The 17846-nt window shown below is 48.6% G+C and overlaps 1 protein-coding gene across 1 annotated transcript in view; it reads left to right on the top strand.

Annotated features, from left to right (window-relative positions):
• LOC100678171 (protein O-mannosyl-transferase TMTC1) overlaps positions 1-17846 on the top strand; it is an 87394-nt gene that overhangs the window by 18501 nt on the left and 51047 nt on the right. The window contains exons 2-4 of the mRNA XM_031923123.2: positions 4345-4522; positions 15109-15182; positions 17710-17841. Of these exons, the coding sequence (XP_031778983.1) occupies positions 4345-4522; positions 15109-15182; positions 17710-17841 (384 nt within the window). The remainder of the gene's footprint in view (positions 1-4344; positions 4523-15108; positions 15183-17709; positions 17842-17846) is intronic.

The raw sequence follows: 17846 nt of genomic DNA, 5'->3' as shown, positions 1-17846 counted from the left end.
GCTTTAAAAATGACACACGAGGGGCTCCCGCCTCGATTGAAATTCCAATTGTCCGCGACGAAAGCCGCATTGTTTTCCCCAGCCCTGATCCAGCCTCAAAGAGGGATGGCCGCGCGCGTAATCCGGAAACCCCATCGAAATTTGCTCGTCCACCGAGCTCGAATCGACAAGCGGGATATAATACGGAAGGCAGCGACCAATCAATGCCACTCGAAAATCCACAGAGCGATATCTGTCCCCCTTCTCGGAACACCTACATCCGCTGGGAGGGTCAATCCGATCGCCGCCGCCGCAAAAGATCGAATTGACAGAGTTAGGGTGGAGGCCGAGACCGAATTCCGGCCAATAACTTCGGAAAACCGAGGACGATGACGACCGCTTGCTCCGCGCGTGGGATCCATCCATGTGCGTGATATATACATAATTGAGCTTTCCGTGGCTCGCGGTGGTTGAAAACTTCCGTAAATTGCTACTGCAACGGCCATTTTTTCTTTTTAACGAAGCCGTGTGAAAGTTGGTCAAAGCGCTTTCTTTTTTTATTCCACCCCGGAGGAGAGCTGCGCACATTTTTTATAAGCTCATCGTAATAAAGTCGCGCGAGCTGTACACGCGCTGATAAAAAGAGAGGGGTCCGACGTACCGCGCGAGAGTACAAAGAGATTCCGAAATATACGAGCAGCTCGCGCAGGTAAGCCCTTGATCGATATACGCCGGCGGGCTATATGTACGAAGCAGCCATTAACGTCGCGGCGAGGCGGAATGGGCCTCTTCCGGCAAATTATTAATTACCCATCGACCAGCAGCGCTCGTCGGAGATAAAAGCCATATCGGCCGATTTCGCGTATATATACGCGTTCTGTTGCTCCTGCTGCTTCGAGCAAAGGATAGCTGATAAATCTTTCAGGCGCAGCTCGTCCCAGCGCGAGCGCGCATTATACCGACGACGCGTATATCCGAACACTGCTCGAGATGGAAACTTTCCTCGACGCGATTGCCTGTTGATTCTGCTGCTTCTCGCGCGGCGAATTTCAATAAACGCAATCAATAAATAATTCAACGACGACGAAAGCGCATACGGCGTCGACTGCCACTAGGGCTTCTCGAGACTTTAAATCAGCGAGAGAAAGAGAGCGAGAGAGAGAGAGAGAGAGAAGAAAGGAAGCCGGATCTCTCTCTCTCTCTCTCTCTCTCTCTCTCTCTCTCTCGGCGTGAGCTGTATACATAGGATATTTCTCCGCAGGGATACGTATAGCAAAACTAGCGCTGCAGCTCTCTCGGTGAAAAGAGCGGCGACGTGCGCCGTATATCTATACGCGTGTCCTCAAGCTGGAAACGGATGTCCTACGAGCGCGTATCGACCTTTCTTTACGAGAGAAAAGGAGCACCAGTGGCAGCAGCGGTATAGCGCGAGGTGGAAAAAGCGCCACGCCCGTCATGCCTAACACACGCACGTACAGAGGAACGTCTCGCGCGCGCTTCCGGTAATTGGGAGGGAGTAACGCGCGAGGTGGAAAAACATGGAAGAGGGTGGCCAAGTTTAAGCATAAAAGCTACGCACATAAGAGAGTGAATGAGAGGGATATAGGCGAAAGGGCTAGCCGCCACCGCGGATAACGAGCCAACTGCGCAAAGGGAGGCTGAGCTTTCGAACCACTTTCGCGAGCAAGAGCCACGATTTAACGACATCGTCCGACTTTAATGCCTCGTTACGGCGACGAATGGAGAGTAGCGGGACATGCAGCTCGAATTACCGGTCAAGGTACGCTTTTTTAGACGGGCTGATGTATGCGACGAGGACCACTCGCGGCTGCGTTATCCAGCGGAATTTTGTCTCTCGTGCGGGAAATAAACAAGCGCCTCGAGTAGCTGAACAGAAATAAAAAGCCGGCATCGATCCGCGCCCGCGCACACACGTTAAAATGCAATATTCGCTGGGCTGCCTATAACGCGACGGAATACGGCTGCTGTGTGTAGATTGAGAGAGAGAGAGAGAGAGAGAGAGAGAGGGTGCGGGCGGATGCGCGCTGCGAAAGTAATTTTATTCTTCCTGGCGTAAAATGTAATCTTCCATGCGCGCTGGCTGCTACGTGCGGAATACCTTCGTTTCGCGACTCGACGCGAGAGAGAGAGAGAGAGAGAGAGAGAGAGAGAGAGAGAGAGAGAGAGAGAGAACGAGTCGGGGGCTACGTGACGTGTGTTTCGACGGGGCTATAGCGGAAAAGGCGCTCTTTCTTTTTCGGCGTCCATTAGATTGATTAGCTTATTGCCAATGAGCTTTCAATTAAGTTTTAATTTTCCGTTTATACGATGTTATATCGATGATGCTGCGGCTCGCGCTAGATCATCGGGGCGGCCTTTTAATTGCGATATTTAATACGGAACATAGTTCGAAGCGTGCTCCATCGGAAACCTGGATGATCGATTCAAGTCGTTACGATAACAGCCCGCATTAATGCACTTCCGCACATGTATACAGCTATAACGCACACGCGTATAATAATAGTGGGCTAGCATCCGCGCAGAGCTTTAAAGCCGACTTTATTTAGGTCCACAAAGGCACGCGCCGTGCGAAAAAGTAGAGATTCGTCCGACGGCGGCAATATAAGAAAGCAGCGGAATAGCCATATAGGTGGACGAGTAGAGGGAAAAGGAATCACGAGTTTTCCGCGTTTCCGGCTCGGAGCCGCCTCGAATCCTTGACACCTGGAAGCGAGCCAAAGTCGAAAGCCCCCACTAGCACACGACCATCCTCTCCTGCACACTGCGCTGTACAGAGAACGAAGAAGACGGGGCAGCGCAGTGCTGCAGAGAGAGAGAGAGAGAGAGAGAGAGAGAGAGAGAGAGGAGAGAGAGAGAGAGAGAGGAGAGAGAGAGAGAGAGAGGAGAGAGAGAGAGAGAGAGAGGAGAGAGAGAGAGAGAGAGAGAACGTCGACCTTACGTGTGCGCGCGCGCCACGTCGACGGCAGGCGTCCAAAATTATTGCAACGCTGCGTCAGCATGCTACGATGTTTGTTTTCGTCGGAGAGCACTTCCCCCTTTTCTCTCTCTAACTTTTATTATCTCATCCCTTATTATTCTCCGCTCGCCCCGTATTTAGCTGCGACGTTTCTTCTCCCGCCGAGGATTAACGGCCGCTCGACAAATGTCCCCCGGCGAGCTTTATTTCCTTTAGAATTCAAATAACGAGGCAAGAGCGAATCGCCGTCATTGGCGAACAAGGAAAACGCGTGCGAGGCGAAAAAATAGAAGCAAACGCGAGAGAGAGAGAGAGAGAGAGTTTCTAAATCCGATTAAGTCGAGTTCGTCTTAAGCGGCTTTAGCGTCAAGCGTTCAACTTGGCAACTCGTCGCCGGCTCGCAAGCTTCGACGCTGCTAACGTTCGCCGAAAATTTGACAATACTTTACAGCTCTGTATATAATGTATACAAACCCCATAGCGACTGAAAGCACTCCGCGCGTTTTTGTTTTTTCATTCCTCTCCCTCTCGGTTTTCTCATATCAAGCTCTTGGGAAAAACAAAACTCGCGCACTCGAGCTTTCAATTATCGCGCCGACCGTTCGAATCAATCGTTTACGCCAACTATTCATTAGGAGCGCGCGAATGCACTCTTGGCAGCTCGGGATTGGAGATCGGCTGCTGGTCCTCCCGCCGCATTCGAATTAGCGTCAGTCATCCGGAATTCTATTATCCGACGCTGCAGCGGCTGCAGACTTAATTTCAGAATGTGTATCGCGCGTTTGCTATCACCTCCAGTTTCGCGCAGCTTTTAACGCGATTAAACGTCGTCGCCGCCGCCGAATCGTGTGTACTTTTTTCCCTCCTGCTTGACTACCACTGCTTCAAGGTTGGTCGTTTGGGAAATTATTTTCTGCGTAGGCATATGCGTTGGCGTCGTAAGGTGCGGCTGCCTGAACCTACTGCGAGGTTCACTGACCAGGCATACGCGCAGTAGAACGAACCAAATATGGTCAGCCGTGCGGCTTTTGATGCATTCACCAGGCTCTGGTTGAGAATAATAGCTTGCGAGAATCGTGCAAGTCTCCGCAACTCAGAATTCGATACTGCTCTCAAGCTTGTTTAGATTGGTGCAAGTAGTGCGAACGCGATACGGTCAGAAAGGTGTCGCTTGATGACTTTGTAAACAGTAGCAACAACAGTGGGGGCAGCTTTTGCTGCCACTCTATATTTTGACCGATAATGCACTGTTTTGCTTGCAATAAACCGTTCGAAAGCTTTTATGCAGCGAAATATTATATACAAGGCGCAAACAAAATATCACGTAAATCAGTGTTAATCAAACGATAATGAAGTTTACAGCGAGCCTTGTGATTTTGTGATTTCAGATTGAATTACCTGGTGGCTGGGCTGACGCCGTCCTGGTACCACGCGACGAACGTCGCTCTGCACGCAGCTGCCTGTATGCTCGTTACCCGAGTGAGCCTGGCTGTGGCTTCGCTGCGCCCTGGATTCGCTGCCTTGACCGGTCTTCTTTTTGCTGCCCATCCGATTCACACTGACGCCGTAAGCTCAACTTTCATTCACTCCCAAACATTTACACTAATTTCATTACCTCCTCCCTGCCCCCTATCTTTCGCAGTCTCTCTTCGTTCGCGCGCGATTCTATCCAGCCCCGAGAGGAGATATAGGGAGGAAACTTTACGATATTTATCTTCATTTACATATTCGTATTACCTTATTTCACGCTGGGCTTGTTTTATTTTTCGCTCTAATTGTGTTTTCCTTCGCCCGCGAACTCCATTTCTTTCAAGAGCTTGTCAAACACACAGAGAGTTTGCTTTATCGGATTTTCCGAGAAAAAGAATTCAGGATTAAGTATTGAATTTTCATCCCCTTTGGGTTTTTCAACGATTTTGTGAATACTGGACTGGGTGAGATTACACAGTTACCGCATTAGATTGAACTGAAAAAGAACAACGTACATGCATTGAAAGCATCGAATTTACCTTTCGTCGTAACATTATCCTTTACAATAAAAAAAAAAGCTGAATAAATCCTGACGCACAGGCATAAAAAAATATCTCCGATCATCGTCCATCCTGCAAGATTTATTTTTCCAATCAAAGCGACTCTCATACTGGCAAAGTAAAAGAGGAAAAACATACGCGAAAAAATAATGGACGTACACACAGGCTCGCCAATAATTGGCTCGCGTGCGCTTCTTGATAGGCTTTCGCCTCTGGAACAAAGCCTCGAAATTAAAGCAGTGCCGGCGCCGCCTCGCGCGGCAACATACACACACACACACACACACACACACACACACACACACACACACACACGGAGTCACGCAGTATAATCGATCGAGATCGTGGCCTGACACATCGGCCAATGTTTACAGTTCGACGTTCTCACCGACGAGCTATCTGCTATTTCAGAGGATGTGCTGCGCAGCAGCAGTATAGCAACAGTCACCTGGCCGATAGAGTATAAGGCTCCAAATCTGTCCTCTGGGTACACAATGCGCCAGCTATTACAATGGATTAGGGAGGCTGGAGCCGAGTGAGAGAGAGGGAGAGAGGTAAAATATCGCGACGTGTTCGGTTTGGAATTCTCATTCGAACGCGAGCGACAGTTTTTTACTGCTTTAAACAGATCGACCGTCTGATTTTTCCGCTACTTCAGCAGATTACAGCACTGCCTGAATTTTCAAAGAAGCGATGGACACAGAGTAGCGCCATCAATTGGATAGGCTGCAAGCACGTGGTGGCCATCCCCCCCCCCCCCCCGAGACGTGCGCGCTCAGTCCACCAATTTCAGGGACTCGTATGTGCACATGCACGCGTATATAAGGTAGCTGCGCCGTTAGATGGTTCGAAGGCGGGGAGGCAGGTCGTTTCGACGAGAGGATCCGCTGCTAGTATACACTACGTTGGCAATGTGTTGTCACATCATTGCTCATGCCGGACTCGAGCGCGGCTTGTATACTCCTTGTCGGGATCAGTTTGCGCTCACGCTCACCTGGGCAGAGGGCTGGCTGGTGCTGCTGCTGCTGCGCACAGGGTAGACCGGCCGCAGACTGCACGGAAGAGCATCTGTTGACGGAAATGATCAAGTTACCCGGCGAAGGTCGTTTGCTTGTACGATTGAAAGGAACGACCTTAATTAAGTTGTAGCGCAGGCATTGTGCTGCGTTGAAGATACTCGAGGGGCCCTTTCGCTTGCGATTGGGATACGCGCCTGCATGAATCGTACATGAGTTTGTTCTCGCTGTAAATGTACGCTAAACTACTGGGTGTGTTTGTGACGCTATGATAGCTTCACTCATCTAGAATGTAGCGATCGATTTGTCAATTATGATAAAAGTCGTCCCGACCTCGAAGCATCGGCGATATTGGATTAACGCTCGGTTCGATAAACTCGTAAAAGTTTCACAATGAAAACATTGACGGATTCGTCAATAATCGTAGAAGTGTCTCATGGTTAATCGTTCGTGAATAATCAGCCGTCGCAGAGTTAAAAAGGCACGAACACAAACGGTATAATAAAGATGTTGCCTTGGAAAGCTACTGGCATGAATTTTGATGAACGTTTCACTATACACTGTACATACTAATGCGTGGCTGGAAGCTCATTTTTCAAAAGACCTCTCTCTCTCTCTCTCTCTCTCTCTCTCTCTCTCTCTCTCTCTCTTTCTTGCGCACTCTGGCAATTTCGCGAAAAGCCAGAGGGCTGCAGCGATTCATCGGGTTCATCCGATCGTCGCGGCAGACGTTACGCGAGTTATTTCATGCCTTAGTCCACTCGGAAAACATTTATACGAGCCGCCACAAGCTCGACTCTTGTTTTTCAATTCCCGCCGAGCCGCAGATAAAGAAGGGAGTCGAGTTCCGAGATATTAGCCATTGTCTGTCGGGCTGGGGGAGTCCACGCGAATTATGCAGCAAAGCAAAACGGCCCGCAGTAAAATGAAGATGAAGGGCTTAAACGCTGGTCACAGAGGCTCGTTTACAGCTATTGTCGGGGGCGAAGTTTGGACAATGAGGGAGAGCGCGCGGATGTGCAGTCAAAGACCGGCACGTCGAGGGTGCTTCAAGCTTCGAGCTGTCGCTGGTTACTGCGTAAAGAGTGAGACGAAGTTAGAGGGAACGATGGACTGATCCGCCCCTCCTCTTCCTCTTTGCTTCGTTTCTTTGTGCAACCACTTTTGACTCTGCGAAAATTCTACTATCATTCAATAGTAATTACTATCGTATAAATATAATCCACTCATGAGGCGACGCGCGAAGATTGGGAGAAAAAGAGACGTCCAATCGGAGATTTCAATCAGTCGGGGCGAGCGCGCGCGCGATCGAGGGCAATAAAAGTCGCGCGCTAGTGGAGCTTCTTTGTTGCGAGAGAGGGAAAGAGCCGAGAATGTTGATTACGCGCTTAACCGGCTCGTAAAACCCTCGTCGATCTCGGAAGAGACGCGGAGAGAAAGTACGCAGTCGTCCGCCGAGCGGCTAAAGGATTTAACGCCCACCGGAAGTATGTACGTGTGAGCGTGCGTGTCTGCGTGTCTCTGTGTGCACATCGTCTAGTTTCTCTGAGCGCAGGGCAAAAGCTCGAGAGTTGCCTCCTTGACTGATGGCGACGGCGGTAGCTGCAACCGCAGCGGCAAAGCACTGCAAACGCGTACGCACGGCTTCTTTTAGCATCTCACGGCTTACTCTCGGCTCCTCCGGCTCTCGGTGTGTGTGTGTGTGTGTTGCTGAAGCTGCCGTCGGGATGAGCTGGCTCGAGTGCGGAGGAATGCAAGCTCGGCTTGCGTCGTTATTGGATGGGGGGACTTTCTTTATTCGAGGGGAGTTTTTTTGCGACTTTACTACTTGGTTAGGGATTCGTCGCGCGACGCGCGGTCTTATATCGCTCAATTATAGGAGTGCAGTGAATTTTGACGGTTCCGCCGCGGCAGAGAGCAAGTTTAAGCGCGCGAGGTCACCGCAGAAGCCGCTTAAGTCTGAAGCATTCATACGTTGCGTCAGTCTTAGATAAGTCTCTGGCTCTCCCCCCTCTCCCGCGCTACTTGTTTAATATGTACGTAGATACAGCGTTGTTCTGTCAAGTTTAATTGAAATCTCTCGGATTTCCCAAGAGCACCGCTCGCACGTCCGATTGTTGCTTAATATTTACTCGCGCAGCGCACCTATATATGCTCCTTCACTTACGATTCCACGCCAGCGTATTGCAGCCCATTTCGCGCAGCCATGAAAATCTAAAACGCGCTCTGTGCTGGTCCGAAGTCTCTCTCTCTCTCTCTCTCTCTCTCTCTCTCTCTGCCCATATAGATATACATCAGTGAAGTTGGGCTCCGAAATAGCGAGAAGAGAGAGAGAGAGAGAGAGAGAGAGAGAGAGAGAGAGAGAGAGAGCTGGAGTGAGATAACGAACGGCCGGAATTCCTCGAAAGATGTAAATTATTTGACGGGGCGAAAGCGAGTGAGAGGGTGAGAGAGCGAGACTCAATCTAGCCGGAGAATTTTTCCCTCGCGCGTTTACGCTCCGTTGAGCAAGCTACGTAGTCGTCGTACCTTCATTATCGCCGACTATCGATTAGGCTGCCGCCGGAAATGCTCGCCCGGGTTAACAGTGCGGCAGTTTAAAGTGATTTATCTCTGATTTATGGAGCTTACACATATATATGTATAGACAGAACTCGGGAAGAAAAATGCCCGCAGCTTCCTCCTATAATTTGTGACTACACCCGCAGCGAGCGAGCTGCGCAAGCTCCGAAATGGAAATTCACGTGCGACGCGCGTAAAGGAAGCCATATAGTTTTTGATTGTTCCGCGCGCTATACAGCGACATGCGCTCGTACACAAACTCGCGAGAGCGTCTTTGCCCGCGGGCTCGTCAAAGGAGATCTTTCGTCGCTCGATGTATATGAATCTTACATTTTGCAAGAGGGTGAGAGAGAGAGAGAGAGAGAGAGAGAGAGAGAGAGAGAGAGAGAGAAAGAGAGTGAGAAATTCCGGGGAAGAAATAAAGAGCCCAGGAATCCCGCGTATTATTTATTCAGCCTCGTATAAATAGAAGCGCTTCGCCCCGTATGCGCGTGCATATATATCGATCACTCGGCTCTCTCTAACCGCTGGAATTCGCCGAGAGCGGAAAAATCTTAATACTTAACGATATGTACACAAAGACCGCGCCCGATCTTCCCCTCTGGCTTCCTCTTTCAAGTAAATAAGAGGAGAGCTACGCGCGCGCTCGGTGGTTAGGTCGTCTCTCGCACAAAAGAGACAAAGCGTATATAAGCGAGTTAGCCTCTCGCGGCAGTAGCGGTGGCTCTGTGTAAATGTTTGAGCCCTTTATAATGACGCGCACGCTCGAGAGAGAGAGAGAGAGAGAGAGAGAGAGAGAGAGAGAGAGAGAGAGAGAGAGAGAGAGAGAGAGAGAGAGAGAGCTTAGGCTTGTAAGGTATACGTATATAGCTAGAGGAGTCCACATTACGAGCTGATAGGATCACCCTTCAAACCGCAGTTGAATCGACTGTGCGCTCTGCACCCTTGACGCCGCTCACGGCTTTCTCTCTACCCTCTCTCTCTCGCGAGGCCCTTTAAAGCTGATATGAAGCTGTACAAGCTCGTGTCGCTGCGCTTACCCGCCCTCCACGTCGTTGCGGCAGATACGACTGCTGCAATGTACACACTTCTGTGCGAGTCGTGCTTTTTTTGCCCTTATACTGCCGCTAAGTGCAGTTCGCTCAGCGCGAATTATGACGCGGCTTTACTAATTGCGCGCAGGAAACGCTTGTGGCTTCCGATACGTGATGTTATCTCGTTGAATGGATTACAATGAAAATTATAAAAAAACTACTAAGTTACAGTTACATTCGTTCTCGGTAGCGATAAGAGCTTGCAGAACTAACGCGTACCAACTGACGAGATTTCCTCAAATTAATTTGAATGACCTCTGCCCGCCTACACTCATATTTCTCGCGATGGCTGCGATTTCCGTGCGAAAATTGTTCCAAGTTCCAAGATTTCTGCGCTAACGAGACAAAAAAGCTCGTGGAATGCGTTATACGCCGGGGAGTACCGGTCATAAATAGCCAACTCCTGGCAACTGCTAAGAGGAAGAAAGAAGACGAGTTTCACACGTGATACGTACACGCCCTCGATTGCGGTATTGAGAAAAAGAGAGTGTATGTGTGCGCACAGCGCGGCGGCACTCGACGCGACGTTCAGTTTCTAAACCTTTAAGCTTTCGCCACAGCACGGACAGAAATTGGCTATAAATAGAAGTCGGGATATATATATATATAGAAAGAGAGAGAGAGAGAGAGAGAGGTCTGCACAAATGGCGCAATAGTGCAGCAGCCGCATGGACGTTTCATTAAATGATATTGCCGGCGACTTTTCGCTTGGAAAATAGTGTCTTCCTCTTACTGCGAAGCACCTCGACGAGAAGAATTAACGCGCCGCCGACGGCGGCAGAGGGACAACCGCATCCTTATATCTCGAACTCAATATCGCGCGTTATTGTGGTGTGCGCACGTCCGCGCAACGCGTAAGGCTCGAAACTCTCTCTCTCTCTCTCTCTCTCTCTCTCTCTCTCTCTCTCGTTTACCGCTTTTTAATCCTCGCGCACTCTCCTTCCCTCCGCGGTATCGGAAAATTATCCAAGCTCGCTTGCGCGCCTTTTTATTTTTATCTCGTCCTTTAATCCGCCGAACTTCAGAGTGAGAGCGGCTCTTTTTCGGCTCGCCCAGCCACTACTTTTTCTTCTATCCTTCTTTCAGCTTTATTGTTCGCGAGCATTTTTCCTCGCGCGCTGTAAAATCCGAACTCGAAAAGGAATGGAAGCGCCGGCATAAAATTCAAATTTCGACGAGAGAGAGAGAGAGAGAGAGAGAGAGAGAGAGAGAAAGAGAGAGAGTAGCGCGCGACTGCTTTATTGCGGTTTTTACGGCCGCGCCTATACTCGCGACTAAATTTAATTTACGAGCGCGAGCGCGCGCGGGGGAGCTTTGTAAAAAAACGTCTCAATTCTATATATCGGCAAGCGCTCGTCGGCGGTGCGGAGCGAAGTGTGTATACGTATTTCCTTTTACTTCCACATACGCGCGAACGACGACGCGTACGGGCTGAGAAAACAGAATCGTATAACGGCCGAGTGATATATATACACACACACACACACACATATATATATATATATATATATATATATATGTCTGCGAAGCTTTTTTTTTACTGACCGAGTATATCAACTGGCTCTAAATTACAAAGATTAATGACGTCGCTCGCTGTACGTCGGAGGAGCTGGAACGCGAGAAATAAACGAGCTCACCCTCGGAATCACCACATGCGCTCTACTGCGGCATTAGCGCAAAAGTACAGCTCCGCGTGCGTAGTGAGAGTTGATTCGGAACGATTTAATCGAGTTTCTAGTGGGCGCACGTGTGTGTGTGTGTGTTCCGAGTATATATGCGCGCGTCGTGTATCATGCGCGCCATAGGGCTTATACTTATACTCGATCATAACCACTAGTTGAACTCGTAAGCCCCCCGAAGATAACTCGTTCCACACTATGCTCATTAGTCGACCGGGGAACAATGAACCACGACGACGACTCGACTGTACGCGCCGTCGTATACGAGCTAAATAAGCGTCGGAGCTTACTCCGATGGCTATATATATTACCCGACCGCGAACTCTCTCTCTCCCTTTGTTGTACAGGTGTGTCGGGGAAGATTTGCTCTGCCGTGTAAGGACCGGATTTGAACGGATGTTATCGGGCTCTCTATTGGATGCGAGAATTCCGCAAAGATATAAATATCGCTGAAGAGGAGCAGACAGTAAAAGCTCGAAGAGACATCGGCAAAAAACAACGCTTCCTCCTTCTCTCTTGCTGTTCCTTCGCTTTCGCCAGCCGTCGCGTCATCGATATTTAAAATGCCCAGCCGTTATTGCACTCATGCCGGTACAGTTCCCGACGTATAAATAAATATTGAAATCGCGAGAATGCGAGGGAGAAAACACAAGGCGGCGTAGCAAAACACGGTAGAAGAAAGAGAGATCGAGCCTCGGTTTTATATCGTTATCGCTTAGCGCGGATAAAAGGGGGACTGTGCGCGCGGTGGACGCAGTAAAACGAGTCCAGTAGCGGAGTAGCGCGAGAGAAAAAAATAGGTGAAGAAAGAACGTTAGCGGCGCTGCCTCTCTCGTATTATACTCGATATCTCCTGGTACTTACTCTTCCCCAAACAATTCGAAATCGCGCCCCTTTCTGCCCGTACGCCGCACTGGTCTGTGCAGTCTGTGTGTGTGTGCGCGGGGTACACATAAGCTGCAGCTATATCCGGCGATAAATTACGATCGAAAGTCCGGCGCGCGTGTATCGACGATTCGGCCCAGGGAATGTGTAGGAGTAAACAGGCACGCGCACGCACACACGTTCATTATCCTTGGCAAACGAGCGTGCGGAGATTTTCAGCGAAATTATCGGGGCACGGGTATATAAGGACGCTATTATATGGAGAGACTTCATTAGCGTCTTTATCGGACGGCTGTTTCGCGAGCCCGAAAATACCGCGCGCATTCATTTTCGCTGCTGCTGCTGCTGCTGATGCGCTTTCTCTCTATCCTATTTGGATTTCCGCCGAGAGGACTGGCTGCCTCGCTCCGCTGCTGTCTCGTAGTTATTTTGTGACGCTCGCGCAAATCGAGAGTTGATTAATTAATTTGCAAGCCGAGTTATATATATATATATATATATATATATATATATATATAAATTGCTTTCTATATCGCTCGCTCAAATATGCTTTCCGCGCTAAGAGTCTAATCGACGCGGGCTATCGAGTATCACACTTTGAATACATCAAAAGAGAATAATAACGATTCATCAGTCTCCGTCGCAATAGCGCAGTCTTTCAAACGATCGTATAATCGCATCGTTAAAGTCGAATCCGTGTCGCGAAAAAAAATAGCTCTCGTGTCGGAAGCGAGAAACGCAGGGATATGTGCCAGCGGTAATAGGTATGCGCAGTGTTCATCATTGCGTCGATGGGAGGCATTGAAAAGCTCGCGGAGTGAGAGAATACCGGCCTCGTTTCCTCTCTCTCTCTCTCTCTCTCACTGGCGCGCGCACAATTCCTCCGCAGCCGAATGCGAAACGCGAGTATTCGCGGGTCACTGATCGCGCAGACTCCGCTGCGCGCACGTACGACGCGACAAAGGCGATCCCCCTGAAAAATAATACTGACGAGAGACAGAGGCGCACCAAACGAGCGGAGCTCGTCATTTTTTTTTTTTTGGTTTTGTTCGCCGAACTACGCCGAGGGTTTTAACGATTTCAGCGCGATGACTACGCCCGGGACTATGCGCATTCTCTCTCTCTCCCTTTGTGCGCACACCCGAAGCACATCCGCCATAATCAATTAGATCTCGCGCGCGGTAATGGAGTTACAGCCGGGGAATATAAACTGGAGCAAACTAACGGAGCACTAAGAGCACACGGACGCGCGCGGGCGTCGATGCAACCGATAGGATGTAAATACGTTGGGGATCGCCGCGCGCGGCTCTCTCGAGTTTCGTCGTATTATACAGTCCAAGCGGAGGCGGAGGCCCATATGAGAAACTTGCCCGTTATACACACTCGATATTACAATGTATAGCTGTGTAGCGCTACTACTCGAGAGCTAAAGCCCCGACTCTCTTTCTCTCTCTCTCTCTCTCTCTCTCTCTCTCTTTCTCTCTTATAATTGTTACGGCAATATATAAATCTGCCGTGAAAAATGAAGGCTCCTCCCGTTAATAAACAGAGAAAAGAGGGAGATGTCGGACACGTATACCACACGCGAAATTGGATTCTTCGCGCGTGCGGGAGATAAATCCGCCGGCGGCGTATCAAACGCGTGTCAGTCAGCGGCGGCGATTTATCGCGCGCCCAGTATAGTCCAACCCGCGTTATCTCCGCTATCTTAAGTACAGAGAAGAGGCCTCGAGGAGGATCTCCTTTGTCTCGGACACTGACGAAGCGCCCAGGCGTATATATTACGAGCGCGATTTTTTACATCGCACACCTTGCAAGCTCCTATATCTGTGCAAGCTCCTCGGTGAAAAAAGTCCGCTATACACGAGCGCAGCGGGGCGTGAATTAATATTGCACGGCGTGCGCCCGTATATAGTTTTTTGTGCGCTCGATCTTTCATCCTTTAACCAGGACGTGTTATTCGGATGGACGGGCCTCGGAGTGTGTAAAAATAACATCGACTCGAGCGACGGCCATATACGCCGCTCTCCTAATTAATCGAATATTCACTCGAATTGCTGCGGGGAGAGCTTGGTGTAATTTCGGCGATTTGCTCTGCAGGCGACGCGAGTTCGTTAATAATTGCATTCAACCGCGGGCTCGCTCTACACCAATTACTGATAATCGCGCCAATAATAATCGTCGCGCGAGTGGAATATTATCGATAATCATTAAAACGCACATGTTGCCGCGACCAATCGTCCTGCCGTCGCACGCGCATTGAAATTGCGACTGCGCGTTTATATGGGTCATTGTAGCAGGAATCGATGAGTGCATTGCTTTGCTGGTGGAATTAATACACTGCAGCGAGTCGAGCGCAAGTGGGAGGCTCGATTTTCATTGTTTAATATAACTATACGAATTATGCCAAGGCAGCTGGCCAAAGTTTTCTCGATTTCTTCGACGATGTTGAACCCATTGTCTTCCGACTTCTAAGAGGATCGAACTTCTTCCCTGAATAGGATTTCCTTCGGGGAAGGAAGTTTTTTGCTGCTTCTGTGCTGTGTGTTTTATTTGTTACTGCGAACCTGGAAAATTGTTAATCAAAGAAACTGATTGATATCGCAGTCGACTGGTGATGATTTCCCGTGATATTATTTTATTAATCCTGTATAGTGACTGTGATGGATGGTACGTGCGTTATGAATTGATGATATTGGATAGTATCGAGTGGATTTTCAAAATGTTATATACGGATTGATGGTATTGAACAAAGCTAATTTACTCAGTACGATTGCATTGCATCAAAGTTTTTGATAGTTTATAAGTTAATAGTTGATTAATAACACCGATCCAATCAATCGTGCATTCTAAATGCAATAATGAAAATCTGAATTTCTGTTACAGGTGACCGGAATCGTCGGGAGAGCTGACGTACTCGCCTGTATTTTCTTCCTCCTCTCATTTCTCGCTTATCATGGGTAAGTTGTTTTCATTACTCCACACAGAAGAAAAGTACCCTATAGCCGCATTTATCGCGCAATACAATGAAACCCTATATCGCGCGAGGAAAATAACCAGCTGCATTAGCAGCATCACCTCCGCCTGTCTGAATATTCAACCCGCAGCAGTACCGCAGCACGTATATAGGCTATTGTCGTCCGAACAAATGAGCAACAAGCCCCGGCAATAATTGGAAAGAAACGCGATAAGGAGTTGAAAGGGGAGACGGAAACAGCCCTACAAGAAAGTCGAAGAAAAACAAGCGCTTCCTTCTGGCGCCGCGGACGAGCGACTTGAGTAATGGCGCGGCAACGGCGCACATATACATATCAGCTCCCTCCGCCGGCAAATGTGTGAAGTGTCGCCGCACTTTTCAGTGATGAATCGGCCGTACCTGGTACACAGGCCGAGAATACCAAGGCGCGGCTCTCGCGCGTTATTTAGCATTTCGATTCGCTCTGTCATCGAGCTTGCGCGACGTATACATATATTCTGCGCTATTCTTCTTTTTATCATCGCCATCTCCTTCTTCTTCTTGTTCTTCTTCGCCTATCGTGCCTCGCTTTTATACACACTTGACTGATAATGGATGTTCCTTTCGAAACTTGCCCGGCCTCCTTAAGTGCACGTTTTTAATGACCTTTACGACGTTATTATAGCCGGCTTTAATTAACGCCGCTAATGCATTATGCAGCACGAAGCAGCGCGAGATTTTTTCCTCTCCCCCTCCCCCCGCGGCTGGAGCGAATGAGAAAACTGCGAGCGAGTATTTATACGGGAAGTTTCTTCTCTCGAGAGCCGGGGCGCGCACTTGTCGCGAAAGCTTGTAAACCACCGGTCGATGGCTTCGATTAATCTTGTTCTCGCCTTGAGAGGGAGCTTTGATACGCACGACTGGACGGGAGAGAAATCTTTTCCGGTCGACCGAGTGGAAGCTGCTGCTACTGTTCGGATGACTGCAACCTATTTTTTCACGCGCCGGTGAGAGCTGACGCTGCTCGTGCGAACTGTACGGGGTTGAGAAGGATTTAGTATAGCCGAGGGGAGTGAGGTGACGAGAGAAGTCGGGTGAAAGAGAGCGAGAAGGAGGGGGGGGGGAGGAAATTAGGACTGATTGGCGGAGATTTTATTACGGTATAGAGGGGAATGAGCTTGATAAATTTTTGCCTTCACTGGCTTTGATGTACATCGCGTTTTGAAAGAATTCATCCGGAATTGAATTAGCGGTGCTTAAGCGAATCTGGGGATCGTCCGCTCGTGACCGCAGTGGAATACCTTTTGAAATTTTAATTAAGCTTTATGGTACGAGCGTAAAATTAGCAGTGCTCATAAAGAGAATTAAACAAATTGTCGAAAATTTTTGCATTTTACAGGGAAATAATGCTCGAATTTGCATCATAATTAGCTTTGCAATGCAAACGGATGAAAATTAAATTTTGACGCTTTCGGAAAAAGAAATTTACAGAGCTATTCTAGCTCAATGAGTTTCATTACTTTTATTAGATAATTCGAAATGAAATAATACACGGAGGTGCGTTTGGAAATTGTACATTGATAACAATAATTTAACAACGATAACTGATTTACTTTTATCCAAGGTATCAAAAATAATTTATGGAGTGATTCGAAAGCATATAGTAATTAAGTTTATTCGTTGATTTGTACAATACGTACGAATGAACGTATCTGGATTTGTGTGCACTTTCGTTTGAAATACCAATCGTATTTCACGACAGTTGAAATAGCGTCAATACACACAATTCGAATGAACTCCAGCTCGCGCTTAAAAATTGCTCGCCGCGATAACGGTTCGATAAACGTAAATGGTCGTATTAATAAAGCGCATTTGTCGGAGTTGTGTAAATAGAGGCGCGATATTCTTGAAATCGCATTGAGCGCCAGCTGGTGTACGCATTTTATTAAAATACGACTCCAGTTAGCGGGCAAAACACATACGAATGTGCTGCAACTGTTCAGAAAGTGAGCAACGACGCGAGCACAGTGCGCCAAGGTATTAACATTTCTGTATTTCACGCGAGCGAAATCGTCTATATGTATAAATTCGGCGGGGCGCGTTAGACGATTAATTTCAGCGGAGGTCGGGCGACACGAATGTTCCATTTGGGAGATTAAAAGGATAGATTGAAACGATAGAGATGCGGATTCATCTAGAATCGATTCTCCTCCTCCCCGTCTATCCAGCTCTCTCTCTCCTTTCTTTTTCAAAACGCTCCGGCGCCGCCCGACTGCAGTCCCGGCGAATAATGATTTAGCACTTAATCGTCGAAATGGAAAGAGATTCCACGGCTAACTTTGATAGAATACACGTATCCTGAGCGTATAGGCGAGAACCGTTCAATAGCTTCGATAGGCTATGTGAATTTTGCGGGAGCTTGAAATAGAACGCGCACCTTTCTCTCTGTGATAGATGCTCAAGTTTGCTCGAATAAAATGTATCAAATTGTAATCAAATACCTGATGAACTTCTCTGATTTTTCATTGCAGACAGCCAACGGCTTACGTCTGGAGCAGCGTCGGTTTCGGTGCCCTGTCGATGCTGGCGAAGGAAACCGGCGTCACGGTTTTATTGCTGAACCTTCTCTACGACCTCTGTCGCACTGGACACTCGATTAAGAGGTAAG

This window comes from Nasonia vitripennis, chromosome 1 (genome assembly GCF_009193385.2).
Source record: "Nasonia vitripennis strain AsymCx chromosome 1, Nvit_psr_1.1, whole genome shotgun sequence".
NCBI classification, from domain to species: domain Eukaryota; kingdom Metazoa; phylum Arthropoda; class Insecta; order Hymenoptera; family Pteromalidae; genus Nasonia; species Nasonia vitripennis.
Note: the sequence above shows the minus strand (reverse complement) of the source record. Positions and strands in the feature narration are given on the sequence as shown.